Here is a 15,275-nt window from a genome sequence, read left to right as displayed (position 1 = left end):
GCAGTAAAATATAACTTGCCTGGAAACGGAAACGCCCTGGACTAGGTGGGTCTCTGTCAAGACCCTCTTCGTTCACAACAAGCCGCCCGTCTGACTCCACCCTGAAGAAGGTGGTGGTCAGCTCAAACGTGTAAGTGGGTTTCGGATCACCAGGACCCTGCAAAAAAATAAATAAAAAATACAAAAATTTATGTTTAGTTAGAAAAAGGAAAAAAATGATAGCATTTAAAAAAAAATTAAAAAAAAACTTACCAAATCAGGATCATGGACTTTGAGGACGATAATTCTCCCATCCATATCCAAAACTGGCGTGCCAATTGGTGCGTTTTCCGCAACCACCCCTTCGAGGGCCGACGCCTTCAGCACCGGCGGATTACTGTCGATGGGCTTAACAGTGATGATTAATTTGGCGGTGGCACTTCTCTTGTTCGGCGAATCTTCCTCCGCCTTCACCAAAAGCTCGAATCTTTTCGCCACTGAAGTGTCCACTGGTCGCGTTTGCCTGACGGCGCCGGTGCGAGGGTCAATTTCAAAGTACTCCCTGAATTTGGGCGGCGTTCCATCCACAAAAGAATATTGCACCGGACGCCCCAGGGAATCCATGTCCACGGCGTGTATCCTTTCCGGACGTACCGAAAGCACGCCCGAAAGAACCCCACTGGACACTGATGCGTAGTACTCGGGGTTGATGCACGCTCCGTCCATGAGGGTGCAGCCCCTGTAAACGAAACTGGGGTCTTGGTCGTCATCGTCCTGAATCTGGACGATCAGGGTCGTTGTCGAAGACAATCGTTCGGATGAATTTCGGGCTCGGTCCTGTATAAGTAATGATTTTAAAACTGAATTAATTTAAAATTATTGTAAAAATTTATAAATAATAATTTAAATTATATGAATTTTTTAGTCTACAAATTAAAGCATTTGGTCTCGTATTTGCTGAAATGTGCTTCAGACTAATTAAACAGCTCATGTGAAGACTGTGTGAAATGTTCGTTAATTTGGCGTGAATAATTCGCACAGCGTTATCACAGTCACGGTTTGTTTTTCACGCATGCCTCTCCTATCTAGAAACAAGTAAGTAGCTCTCCGAACACCAATTTTCCGCTAAATACCAAATAAATAAATTCCATTTTTTCCTGTTATATAATTTCTCAGAAAACACGCACGCACGCTCTAGAAATTTGAAGCAGGATAATCCACCTCATGCTAAGAAGCACCAAAAGTTACAAACAGGGGCGCATCAAATTTTGAATGCATAATTACAAAACGGCCGCCCATTCTCGATTTCAAGGCTTGTGCTATAGACAACAAGACAATCACAAGGCTGACGATTGCGAACGTTATCAATTCAAAATATAATAAAGAAAAAACCCACATAAAAAGCAAGGTTCTCCGCAAAAGAAAATTGCAGCGATCGGTATAATTAACCACAAATAAATTATAATAATATGGGAGCAAAATGCGCAAGAATTATATTCCGGCTCACGATTGATTTCGGTTTCGGTTCAATGTGCTGAATGACGCGATGATTGGCCGCCGCGGCCGCAAGGATGGCCGCTAAGGCCACTGCAGAAGGAAGCATGCGAACCCACACCGTCTGGCCAACTGCCAGTTTCCGTCTGAAATCCCTTCCAGCAAATCCCCACCTACCCATTCATTTTTTTCTCCCATTTTCAAATGAAAAAAAAATTATCTCTACGTACATATAATTAGTAAAAAGAAACTTACAGTCGCTTTGAGAGTGACCAAGTACTTGGTTGTGCGTTCGTAGTTGAGACTCTGGTTGACAAAGATGTTGCCTTGGTGCGGCGCTCGAATGGCAAAGTACCCGTAGCCGTCGGCCACGCGGCCGCTCGTCTCTTGAGCCATGGCGGCCACGTCCGGGCCACCGGGCACAATCGAATATTCGACCATGCCATTGACGCCTGTGTCAGCATCGACGGCCTGAGCTTGGAAGATTGAAGTTCCAATAGGTGTCAACTGTAGTAATAAAAAATTTAATTAATGTAAAAATTGAGAAAAAAATGTTATTTTAAATTTTTTCTTACAAATTAGCCAAAGAAACAACTCCTGAAAATTTGGTTTCTTTGAATTAAATCAACACAGATATTACCGTTTCTAATTTAATTTGTATTTAAAAGTTTTCTAAAAATTAATTAAATTATTATGCTAAGTTTTTTTATGAACTAATTATTAAAAATAATGCAATTTAATTGTTTCTAACAAACAAAACCAATGCTTAATTTTTTTATTTTTTTCCAGAGAATGTTTTAATTCAAAAATAGAGTTCCTGAATTAGCCATATATAAAAAACCACAAAAATCTTCTTACCTCGTTGACTGTGGCCTGGTAAGGTGTGTTGAGGAACTTGGGTGCGTTGTCGTTAATGTCGGACACCCTGACTATGACTGGAATGTTTTTCCTTTTCTGTGTGGTTTTGTCCTGGCAAACCACCTGTTTTTCAGATATAGATAGTTTTATTTATCAATAATAGTGACTAATTACGTCGCATTAGTTTTACCTGAAAAACTACATGGCTGACGTTGCCGGTGTCTCTGTCGATGGGCTGGAGGAGTCTCAACTTTTTTCCGTCTAACGCAAAAAGCTGCCTGTTTTGGGGAAACACGGCGTCCAACTGGATCTGCGTTCCCGGATCGCCTACTATTGGAAGTTCCGCCGGTGACGTGACTTGGTCAATTTCTAAAAAAGAGTAAAATTCAAATTTATTTTTGCTCCACAAAATATTTTATATTATAAAAATTAAATGCGCTTCTTAGCTGCACAAAAACTTTTTTAAATTAATTTGGTTAAAAAAAACAGCAAAATAATTAGAGATGGAAAAACGCCTAATCAACAATAAATTACTAATTATGAATTTCCTCAACACTGCTTCAAAAATAATGAAATTTTTGTATGTTTGAATGAATTATGGAAAATCGAAAATTTACTCGGAGTAAAAGTCATCTTTTTTTACAATTTTCCTCTCTTTAATTAAAGGAAATCCAACATTATTAATTTGTAAGCATCAACCAAAGAGTTTTTTTCTAATCACTGTTTTAAAATTCCCGACAGTCCATTTTGATCATTTCTATCCAATTTATGTGACACGTGATTTCTTCTTTAAAAAAAGCAAGAACAAGATAAAGTAATTGATTAAATTTAAGAATATATGTATTTATTTTTATAAATCAAATCTATACAAATAAAACAAAATAAAAACAAAATAAAATAGTCAGCAATTTTCAGATTCAAATCCATTATAGTGAATTTTTTTTTAAATAATGCGTTCCGAATTGCCTCGAAACTTAATTAAGGTGCTCCGATTTAAATTTTGAGCAAACCATTACGCATAATTCTAATTGTTTTTCTCAATTAAGGGGTCAATAGTGGTCACCTACATTTTCTACTATTTAGATCAAATGAATGTTTAACAACATTGCGTTTGGAAATAAGAAACGATTAATAATATTTTGATTTTTGCTTCAAGCAAATCATAATCGACCAGTGGAAACACCAAAGTTAATGCAATTAATTAAATTGTGCGCGATTTGTTTTGAGGGCTATCAATTAGCAATTTCCCGTCCGGCCGTCACAATAACAACACTTAATTGCTTACAAACGAGAGACGAAATTGCGCGCCGACGGCGCCGCTCTCGTCGAGCGCCCGGCTGTATACAAATGCGCGTATTTCAGCAAAAGTAATTAATAAACACGCGCGAGAGCGGTGTGCTCATTAGAAAAGCGAAAAGGGGGTCAGTGCACCACGTCGCGCAATGAATAAAAAAGCGTGTTGTGTCTCCATTGAGCCCGAGCAATAACAATAATAAAGGCAAAAGCCGCCGCTTCTTATTCTCATCACAAGCGACGTAATTAAATTCACACAGAATTTTATTCTTTATATCTCGGTGGGAAAATCGAGCCGAAATTAAACGGCGTCGTTCTCACACAATTAATGCGATCCTCGCTCCATAAAATCGGACTATTTGTATATGCACTTGGAGAATTTTCATAATTATGCAATTTATTTTTCTTTTACTCCGAAAACAGGAAACGCGGTGGAAAAAGATAATTTCCTGAATTGTGAACAAAAACAAAAATAGACAAAAAACGTCACTTACGTTCTCCTCGGCTTTCCTCGATGTCCAAGATAATGCTCGACTGTCCGCTTTCGACCTCGCACAAACCGCCTGTTGACAAAGACGACATGCAAATTAACAACTTACTCTCCATGGTCTTGTTCCACTAATTTGTATTGTAATCGAGGGAGACTGAGAGGCCTCGTTCACGGCGCCACATCATTAATTTTACACGTGTTTCTCTTTCTACATCATAAGCTTCTTACATAGATGCTTAGCAATTATTGCCTGTAATTATTTTTACATTTACAGCTGATTTTGGTTTCTCATATTCTAAATTTGAATAGAAAGTTGTAGCAAACAAAGAACACTTTATAAAAATGGAGTTTGGAAATAATTATAAAAATTATCCTGCAATTATAATTATTGAGCTTTGTTAATTAAGAAATCAAATTGTAGTTAAAGTGAAACAAAGGATTTTTGTAAATATTATTAATTTAAACTTTGATGTTGAATGTGACTGATTAACTATTATTCAAAATTAAATAATCGAATGTGTAGTAATAAGTAATTTTCAATCAATCATAAATAGTTTAAGAATTTTGTATAATTTGCTGATTCAAAAAATGAGATATTTACCTTTTTTGTATCTATTGTTTGAATTTGGGTACTTCTCTACTTACTAATTTTAAATTTTTACAACTTTAAGGCGTTTGATATTAGCTGTGGCAAGTTTCCATAGATACTACAGGTAAACTTTAAATTTATACTATTTTTTATTATAATATTACAATGTACATCAGCACCTTCAATAAATTTTCTAAAAATTAGAGAAAATTAAAAATAATTAATTTAATTATACTTTCTTCAAATAATGTAAAACTGATCCTCTTAAAAAACTTTTTTATCTTAAAATCTCGTAATGGGACTTTTTCATTACAAGCTTTTGTTTTTGAGTATAAAAAAGTTAGCTTTGTTTGGAAAACTAGACTTTCTCACAAGTTAAATTGTGAGTATAGATTTTCAGCGAATCTAAAATTTGCCTTATTTGGAATTTTGAATCAATTTATATTTATTTCATTAAAATTGAATAAATCAAATTAATATTTGATTGAAATTAACTTACTGGCATGAGCCGCAAGGGCCAAGAGCATCAGCGTCCACGTCCTCCACCACATGCTGGTCTCTGCAACAAATAGAAATATTTCTATGTAATAAAATCTTTCTAGACTGTCACCCCAACTAAATTAACCAATTTGCGCCCTGTCGAGTGGAAAATTGAGTTGCTTGACAGAGAGAGTTTTCTTTCTTTAGTTTTGCCGCGGGGCCCTCATTAGCCGGGCGAATCGCAAGAGAGAATTCGGGCGCGTGCTGGGCGTGAAATTTGTAATAGCTCATTTGAATGCGCCTAGCCGAGTTTTGAGGTGCGACCCAAGTTATAGAAAGAAGACGTGGCGACGCTCGTTTTTGGGCGTCTGGCACGCAAGTAGTACAAACATATCAGCGAGGAAGAATGTTGCCCAAATTGTTCCCTACGACTGACTGCCTAACAATTGCTCTTTTGTTGAATGGCACGAATTCCAAAATAAATTGAAATGCTGCTCGCCTCGCGGACATTTGAAACCTCTCCAAAATTGCCTGCGAGAAGTGCGTCGCGTTTTACAACAGAGCGTGTGGTTTGGATCGGCTTAGCGAGAGTTGTAGAAAAAAAGATGCTTTGAGAAATTTTTTCAATGCTGCATACGTTTTTTATTTTATTTTACTATAATATCAGTTATATTTTGCAATTAATTTTTTAATAGCTTTGCATTTTTTCAATTTTTTTCTGAAAATGATCAATTCTATATTATTTAAATTTTTTAATTTTTCCATGAGATTCCCAATGCTTGAGCTCATCAGGTGTAAAATTTCAATCATCAATTTTCTAGACAAAGGATCAAGCTAATCCATAAATCCATTTAGCATTTTACTAATTATAGCTTACTGTTTTCCACTCAATACATATATATTTGTTAAAATGATCTGCATTATTACTTCTTATTACAAATTAAACGATTTTTTATAAAGTTCAAAGGAAAAAGTATATAAAAATTAATAATTTAACAAAATGTTGGTATTTTTAAATAATAATAATAATAAAATATTTAGTTAAAATGCACGTTTATAAAAAGTTAAATATAAAAGAAATTTAAAACTGTTAAAAAATTATAGCTGTTATTAATAATAAACCCATAGTTTCTAAAATTAAAAAAACCCAATAAAACCTGAATTTCCCAAACCCTAATAATAATTTACAATATTATTCTGGATTTTTTAATTCCATTTTATATAAGATTCAGTTTTGTTTTTGTCATTGCCAATGTGGGCCACCAATATAAAGAAATTAATGGCAAAAATATCTTTTCATGCCATAAGTGAAATAAATACATGACTTTTAGTTTCATGAAGGAAACCCCGAAATTAAAGTAATTAAACTGCACTCTGTGTCCCCAAATAACTGACGAAAAATAAAAAAAAAATTGAAAGGAAATTGAGGAGATTTCAATTTCTATATTTAAATTTATAAAAAAAAAATTGTTTCTATCAATTTTAATGGAAAGAAAAAGGGAGTGTTATTTAATTAGCAATCTTGATGCACTTTGTCGGAGCGTTGCAAAGACGCATTCGCTGATCGCAGATTGCGAGCTCTGGTTTCACAACATTGGCCATGGATGCAGCAGAGGTAAAAACGTCGGTTTCACAAACTTTTCTGGCCGACGCAATGCCTTTTTGCTCTGCTCATTAATAATCCCGTGTCACCTGGCTTTGCTTCGAGTACGTGTTTCTCTGCAAAGTAAAAATGAAATTTACACCGTGGAAACTGGTTCCGCCATGAGAGAGCTCAAAACCATCTGATGAGCGTTTCCAGCCGCAACAAACCACTCTGTCTGCCCTGACTTTTGCTCTTGAAAAGAAACACTGCTTTATTTATATAATTCGCAGCGTGGATTCGCGTTTAATGTACTCTTTTGAATGAACCGAAACCGCACATCTCTCTCTGCGCGTCTGTAGCCTTCGGCGCCGATTCGCAATTTTCACCGCAAGAGCCGAATTTCGCCCGCAATTTGGCAATGAAAATTTGATACCTGAGGGAACACGAACTTCTTTTCAACAAGTTGATGCACCAATTTTTTTATAGACATCATTCGTATCTTAGTTAGTCTTCCAATATCTAAATTTTAAAAAAAAAATTAAGATGAAACAACCACAAATCTGATATAATTAGAAAATAATGATGAATATAAATTACTAATTCAAAAAAATTTTGCACTAATAAATTAACGCAAACGAGAATTTAGTTCTGCTATTAGAAATTTAATAATAAATTTTGATGTATTATACACAAATAAATCCGTATTTCTATCCAACTCACCCTAACAATCAGCAAGGTAAAAAATTAAAAATTATAAAATTTTTCAAATTTCATTCAAAATTTTAAAACACTTGGCAGGATTCAAGGTCCTTCCGTATTTTACTTATGGTTAGAACAAGTCGTATCAGTACTTATCAGTTTGGGTGGCTTTTAAGATTTTACTATTATGCAACCATAGAAAACTAATCTTAAAAGCTTTGCTTTGCACCCTAGGAAGAACTGAATTTACTTTTATTTATTTATAGTACAATTATGGAACGGGAAGTTGGTAAGTTTATTTAGATACAGACCTGAAGATGTGGAACAATATTACAAACAAAAAAATTTTGATTTAATTTGTTCATGTCGAACGATTTTTGTGAATTACACGTTAATTGTATTAATGAAATTTGCATGTCTTACAGTGTAATTTAATTATAATTATAACAAAAAATAAATTTCCAGAAACTTAAACTTTTTAAATAAGCAGAGAATTTTAGAAAACTTTTAATCAAGAATGTTTTTATTGGTTTTAAATTAAACTAACGAGAATTCTTGGAATATTGTTAAAATCATTGACTTTTATGGACATTGGTAAAAGGTTACAGGAAAATAAAGTTACAGAGCACAACGCTTATGCTGGTTCACATTGAAAGCTGTTTTACAATTAGATGCAAGCAATTATTTCCATAATAGATTAATAATTGTGATTAATAGGAATGAAAGGAAATATGCGGGCGTTATTTCTTTCCATTCTGCGCACTGGCTTTAAAATCAGGTTTGAGCCTCGAAGGAAATACAAATTTACATGAAAAATTTAATGTGTGTGCAGAGTAATTATTTGATTTGTTTTTTTTTTCTTTTTGTAAAAGAGAGGCAAACCGGGACTAAAAATTTATCTCCGTTTTAAATGTATGCAAAAAATTATTATCAAATTCGAATAGCTTAAAATTATGCTTTTTTCAAAGTATTTTTTAATAATATACTTGTTTTTCGTGAGCATTTTAAAACCTCCCACAGTATATTTTCAATGTGCTAATTTTTTTCCAATAATCACCCTATTATCAACTTTTTACTCAAAACCTGTAATTTTCACTCTAACGCGCTAAAAGGTGCCAATTTTCTTCTCTCAAATGAGCAACAATTATTTGGCAATTTTCACTCCCGACGCCGAGAGTATCAATTCAATTCCACACGCAAACAGAGATAAATTGCGAGCAGTCTCTTAAGTGAAGTTGTAATTGAAAAGTGGTGCAATTAATCCACTTTCAATTGCCATAGTAATAAACTTATTGGCATCTCTCGCGGCTTTTCGCACAAGCCGACGATTGTCTCATGCCAACTTCCTCATGGAGCCGAAATCGATTGGACTCTGCTTGTCGCGCACTCTGCAGCAAGATTGCTCCACATCAATATTATATGAGAAAGTGAAAGGTCCAACTTGTTGAGCCGCGAGAGCACGCGGCCATGTAAATGCAGCCACATTATACTTTTTATCGGCGGCGGGCCCGTAATCACTCTTGGCGCTGTTTTCGCACGAACGCGCGTTCCCATGTCCTCGAGCGGCCTCTCTGATAGGGGGGCCGCGCTTGCAGACTTTTGATATTCAACTCTTTTCGTACACCGGAGACTGCGACGCACGAATTTTTTATTTATTCGAAAACGGACGGAAAACCGCGAAGCGACTTCTGCTGTTACGAGCTGTAGAGAGTTATTGCAATTCGATACGGGAGAAATTTTCCATGAGATTGAATTTATTTTTATCTGTGCGTCTAAAAAATATACATTTTTGCTATATTATTGCAAGATGATGGATGCGAGTGTCGTCATGATGAGATGACTTTTGATGAAATTAAAGATCGGCGCTGTAATGAACTTTCGCATTAGAGGAGGCCGCCGAGAATTTATTAGAGTCTCTGGATTTCAGAGATTTCATCACGCAAAATTGTGTTGCGATATCGCAAAGAAAGAACTATACGGTCTTTAAAACGATTTTCCATTACTCTATCCTTGAGCGTGGCCGCAATTACTGCTCAATCGGCCGGCAAAGCTACAACTTTAGCTACAGTGCAATTAAGGAGTAATTTAAGCCAAATACAAATAAGCACTATTAAAAAAGAAAAAAAAGTTTTTTTCTTACATATTACATATTTTTGTTGAAAGTGTTTTAATATTATGTCATTTAATTTCATAAAAAAATTAAAGTACAGTATTTAACGAAACAGTTTGTGATGTGACCTAAAATTATTCCATTTCCAAATATTATTGTTTTCAGCTCGAGACAGGCCGTGCTGAATTGCTTAGGAAATTCCTATACCTTTGAAAAGCCAAGAAAATGCTCAAAAAATTAAATGAAAAGATAAAATGTAATATAATTTTCAAGATTTTATGCAGTTTTATGCACCATCCCAAAATGTAAAGAATAGTCTACACTACATGAGTTTTTAATCAAGTCATTTTGCGGAAATATGTCCCTAACTATTGTGGAAAATATGTTATCAAAATGCAACAAACTACTTTCTCTAAATTCCTGCGATTAGTTTTGGAAAAATCATGTTTTAAACTATTGCAAGCGCGCTTTTTTTACATTAATATGTTTGGTTTTAAAGTGGTTTTTCTTCTTTTTTCTCTATTTTAATGATCTTAATAATAAATTTGATAGAAAAAAATAAGCCGTTTAATTAGAATTTTGTAATGTTTCATTTTTAAATTCTACAGGAAATTGAGCTACAACTTAAACAGTTATAACTGAAAATATTTAAATTTACAATTTTTCTCCATTCCGAATTTTTATTCTTTGTATACATGTGATAAATTTCAAATATTATTTTCCGTTGATATCCCCATATAGTTCACAAAATTTCAGAATCGCAATTTCAGAAAAAAATAACAAGCAAAAAAATTATGCCGCGCTAAAAAGCTCATTATGCAGAATTGAGGCCTTACGCGCACTGCACCGCCGCTGCTGCTGAATTACCATCAGATGCGAGAGACAATGAGGGAACTCTGACCCCGACACGAAACGAGGTCATTCCCAGAAAGCTGGCACCGAGAGCGACACATACACGATTTGATATTGTTTCGGAGAGAAAAAAAGACGAGAGCCTAATTGCAACTCTTTTGTGAGACTTACCGTCCGTCGGTCACGACTCGCGCGCGCATTTTTTCGGCGTCAGCAAACCTTGGCTGCGAAGCTAATCGAGCGCAAAAATGTCAACAGGGCGTGATGGAAAGTCTAAAATTTGCCACAGAAAGAATTAAGGAAGCGCGAGCCGCAGCACAATTTCAAGTACGCAAAAACAAAAATTATAACAGAGAAAAGCGACGTTATCTCTTCTGCTTTCAAGGTGTGAGATTGCGATCGACGGTAAAAATAAAAAGTTGTTAATTAAATAAGATGCAAATTAGGGTGGAGTTGCAGCTATGTGAACGTCATTAAAGCTTGGGTATATTTTAAAATACGTTTTTACAGTGCAATATTTTTTACCAAAACATTTTTGAATAGATAATATTAAGGTGAAGCTATGCTTTAATTTTATTTTTACATATAAATTAAGATGAGTATAAGTTGAATTAATGAAATATTTTATGTATTTTGTCAGCCAGATTTGCAGCAATAATAATTATTTTAGAGAATTCCATTAAATTAATTCTAATTTTCATAAATATTAAGACTTTTTAAGTTAATAAAGAATTTAATTTTGCTAAACTAGTTGTGGTGAATTTAAGAGTAATTTTGTACAATTTTAATTAATTTAAATCACATTTTAGACGGATTCTGAGTGCTCGAAAAGGATTTAAAAAAAAATTCATTCTACCTTGCAAAATTTCAGATATATAGGTTATTCATTGTTAAACTGAAATTATTTTAATAAAGAAATAAATTTTCTCGCCGAATTTTAGCTAATGTGACTAATTAAAATGCGCGTACAAGATGAGCAAAGAGCAGCCAGTTCTCTCTTTTGAGAAGCGGCCCCGAGCGAAAAGCCTCGTCGGTGCACCTGTTTGCCGAATGGATGACTCGTTCCTTCCTCTCCGATCGCACGTGAATACATTAGTACTTACTTACTTACATAAATGAAAAGCACGGCTGGAAACGCACATTTCGTATATATACGATCAGTTGTATGAGTGGTGCACATTGAAAGAGAGAGATGCTTTCTAAAAACCAGTCCCCGATGGCTGCAGAGAGTATGAGTGAGAGAAATCAAAAAGACACTTGTTGTTTTGCAAGTCAAAAGTCAATGAAACCTTAAAGGCGTGACCGTGTCTGACTCAAAAGAAACAAAAAAAAAGTGAACAAGCAGACCGAGCTAAACAAAAACATCACGGAATTAAATTAATTTAATCTTTCAGAGTAGAACCTGTTTTTGTACATTCTTTCAAACAAGACTGAGAGTGATAAAAAAATAATTGAGAATAATTTGTTTTGTATATTAAATATTTAGCATTGAAAGTAAAGATATCTGATTTTTTTCTAGTCAACAGTCCCGTTTTTTAAAAGAGGTAAATGCTGGACTTAAATTAATTTAAAAGTCTCATATGAATATTTCTAGTATAACTGATTTTTAAATTTAAGACGAAAGAGAGAAGTTTAAGTCAAAATTTGATACAAAAAAATTATAATTAAAAATTTGTAGTTAAATCAAATGCCTCGAACTGTCCAAGAATAAAATTCGTTTAGTGTAGTCAAAATTGGAATCAAAATGACAAATTTCAATATATCCATTAGCAGAATGAATTTTGTAGCGAATTAAAAATATAAAAATCCTCTTTCAACCAGTATATCTGATTTAATTTAGATAAATTTTGACCGGAAATGGTTTTATCAAAAAATTTTGGCATTACAAACAGAAAACAAAAAGCCCCTCTCAGTTTCTAATATAAAATTAAAGCGCGATTTATGTTATCGAAAGTGAATGTGGAACGTAAAACAAACAAAATATTCGAATCGAAACCGGAAAGGGTTAATTGGGGCGACGCGCGGAAAACAATAGGCGAAAATCGGGTGTTCAGCGGAGCCGCGAAAACGAGAGCGCCGCTGCGACTGATAAAGAGTGAAAATCGAAAATAACAGGAATTCCGACAAACTGGGTGACGAGGAAGCGATTAGAGCGTGAAATGCCCGTTGGATATTATTCGGCCGGTGCGGGCAGTTTAGAAAATACAAGTTGAATAAATCATGAATAATTTGGATTTTACGCGCCGATGCAATGAGTGGTCCTTGACAAAGGGCGTAAAAATACTTTTGGCTGAATTCGGACAGGGTGAACGCTCCACTGCACTTTGGCCATTCAATGGGACTCTGAAGGCTTGTGAAATCGAATCTGGTTTCAAATTACATTATTACTCCAAGGCCCATGTTGGTCGCGGTGACCGTCGAATGACGGACGAATACGCTAATGAGACGCCGGCCCGATCAGTACATGGAAATTAAGAGAAATTGGGTGCATGACACGGGTGCGTGGAGCCGATAGGGAAATTTCGCGCAATGATTGTACAAAATGCAAAAGTGCAATGATCTCTGAAACGCATATGTTTATTTGCTTACAAATCGTTGGAGAAAGCAAAGATGTCAAAAACTTGAAAATTACAATTCTTAAATTAATTTTATTCAATTTAAAGAGCCGTTTTCATATCAGTTTTTATTATTAGAATGGTTGATTCTTATAAATGAAATGAATGACAATTTGATTTTGAATGAACTTTTATATTCAATAAGAAAAAAATATTTGAAATAATATATTGTATGAAATTAATTGCTAATAATTAGTTTCATTAGTTTTTATAATTATAATTTCTGATATCTTTTTTCCGACAAGAGTAAATTTGGGTTTTAGTAATGTAAGCTTGAATGTAAGAATAATTTATACATATCATTTTGAATCAATATTAAAGAAAAAGAAATCAATAAATATTATAATAAATAATAAAATAGAATAATAAAATTTATATTTAATAAAATTTAAACTCTCGTAGTACATAAAATATAAATTTTAGCAAAAATAGTGCCTTGCACAGTTAGAATAAATAACAATAACAGATTTTGTTTCCCTTGCTAATTATTTTAATACTCAATATTTTTCCATTTTTTTTTCTTATTGAATATCAAAGTTAATTCCAAATCAACTTGTCATTCATTTCGTTTATAAAATTTTACTTAATCAACCATTCTAATAATTAAAACTGATTAGAAAAGGCTGTAGAAACGCGGCTTTAAATTGTAAAAATTATACTAAATTTAATTTATTATTTCATACCAACAAAGTGCTTTGACGCGTTCACCTGGAAATCTGTTTAAATTTAATGAACCTTGGATGATAAAATCTTAGTAACAATTGTACCTTTAAAAAAGCCAACATTAACGAGCAATTACTCTCTCGACTTCCTTTTCCTTTCCTTCATTCGCGACAATTTGAGTGAATAACAGTTACATGTCCATGCGCTTTTCTTCTTTTCTCACAAACTCTTTTTATCTTCTTGCAACTCGTTCAAAGGCAATGTACGCTGAAGACTGGAGACTAAGTAATTTTTCTCCAAAAAAACATTTACTTGAAGTTTCTTGTAAGATTCATAATTGATTTAGATACTAAATTTTATCAAACTGCATACAAGTGTTTTAGAATTTAAAATATATTTAAAAAAATTAAAATTAATCATAAAAAGTTTTGAAAAAAAATAACTTCAAAAAAGTACAAAATAAAAATATTATTAGTCGCTTTTATTGAATCAGAATGACAAAATTTGCGGTGCTATGTTATCAGAATGAATTTTTTAAGCAAATTTAAAGAAAATCAAAATGGAAAGATTTTTTCTCTTATAATATTACTTTCATCACCAATTTACTCGTTTATCATTGAGTTTCAAATTTTTCCAGTCAGTTAATTTCCTCCTCAGGTTAGAATCGTATTTTGAGGCTCAAGACCCTGACAACAAGTGGAAGCGCGAAAGCAAAAAGTCTTGCGAGCGCGACAAAAGGTTGGCCCAACATTGCGGAGGCGTATATGAATGGAATGGACGCCGCCGCGCCGAGGGATTTAATAATTTTCTGTGTGTGTTACCGTTATTAGCATCAGAGAGGATCGAAGGTAGGTAAGGTAAGAAGCAAGCGAGCAAGTGCACCTGACGTGCGACGTTGCCGCTCCGCGACGGACTGACCTCACCTGTGGCTGGCACATCTCTCAAGAAAATCATTTTCACTATTGAAACCAGCGCCGAAAAATATTAAAAGATGCGTGTGTGTTTGTCTGGCTGGGCAGCAAAGCGTGCAAATTGCCTAAAGACCGAGACGCACGCAATTAACTCAGCCGGCTGAGATTTGCAAAAAAGGTCTCGTCCGGAAAGAGACAAATAACTAATGTGATAATCACGCGTCGAACAAGGAAAACACGAAGCGCGATTCGAATCAGGGTTGCTTGTTTTTCGTTATCACCTAAAACATTCAAGGCAAAAAAAAATCAAAGTACTTTGATTTATAAAAAAGGTCGCGATTAGAAATGCTCATGAGATACTCGCTGAAGTTGCGCTCGCCCAGAAAAACCTTCCTTTCACCTGACCCGCCCCACAGAAGTCCGCCGCCCCCGCCGACCCTTTGGTTTTTTTGTTTGAATTGTCTTACCTGAGTGTGGTGCCGGTGCTCAGTGTTCCATATCGTCCGAGGGTCGTCCTTCACCCTCGAAGACCTGGGCCAGCGACTTCGGCCTGTTGTTCGAGTCAAAACCGAACCGACAGAAGAGACCGACACACTCTCTCAGGGTATCGCGACCTATGCTCAACTGACGAACACAGACCGACCGACTCGCCTCCGT

At 34.7% G+C, this 15,275-nt stretch overlaps 1 protein-coding gene across 4 annotated transcripts in view; it reads right to left on the bottom strand.

The window, feature by feature from the left end:
- The window catches only part of LOC132193706 (cadherin-99C), a 20,124-nt gene extending 4,849 nt beyond the window's left edge, over positions 1-15,275 (bottom strand). The window contains exons 1-8 of one of the 4 annotated variants that reach the window (XM_059614541.1): positions 15,086-15,275; positions 5,203-5,262; positions 4,119-4,187; positions 2,522-2,700; positions 2,332-2,454; positions 1,729-1,980; positions 253-816; positions 20-157 (exon numbers count right to left, since the gene is read on the bottom strand). In XM_059614541.1, coding sequence (XP_059470524.1) covers positions 20-157; positions 253-816; positions 1,729-1,980; positions 2,332-2,454; positions 2,522-2,700; positions 4,119-4,187; positions 5,203-5,254 — 1,377 coding nt within the window. In that variant the 5' untranslated portion in view covers positions 5,255-5,262; positions 15,086-15,275. Of the gene's footprint in view, positions 1-19; positions 158-252; positions 817-1,728; positions 1,981-2,331; positions 2,455-2,521; positions 2,701-4,118; positions 4,188-5,202; positions 5,263-5,328; positions 5,444-10,413; positions 10,597-15,085 lie in introns of those variants that run through there. The other 3 variants (XM_059614540.1, XM_059614539.1, XM_059614542.1) reach the window with 3 other exon arrangements.

The sequence above is a fragment of the Neocloeon triangulifer genome, unplaced genomic scaffold, assembly GCF_031216515.1.
Source record: "Neocloeon triangulifer isolate White Clay Creek 2 clone unplaced genomic scaffold, ASM3121651v1 ptg000004l, whole genome shotgun sequence".
Classification (NCBI taxonomy): domain Eukaryota; kingdom Metazoa; phylum Arthropoda; class Insecta; order Ephemeroptera; family Baetidae; genus Neocloeon; species Neocloeon triangulifer.
This window is presented reverse-complemented; position numbering and strand designations above follow the sequence as displayed.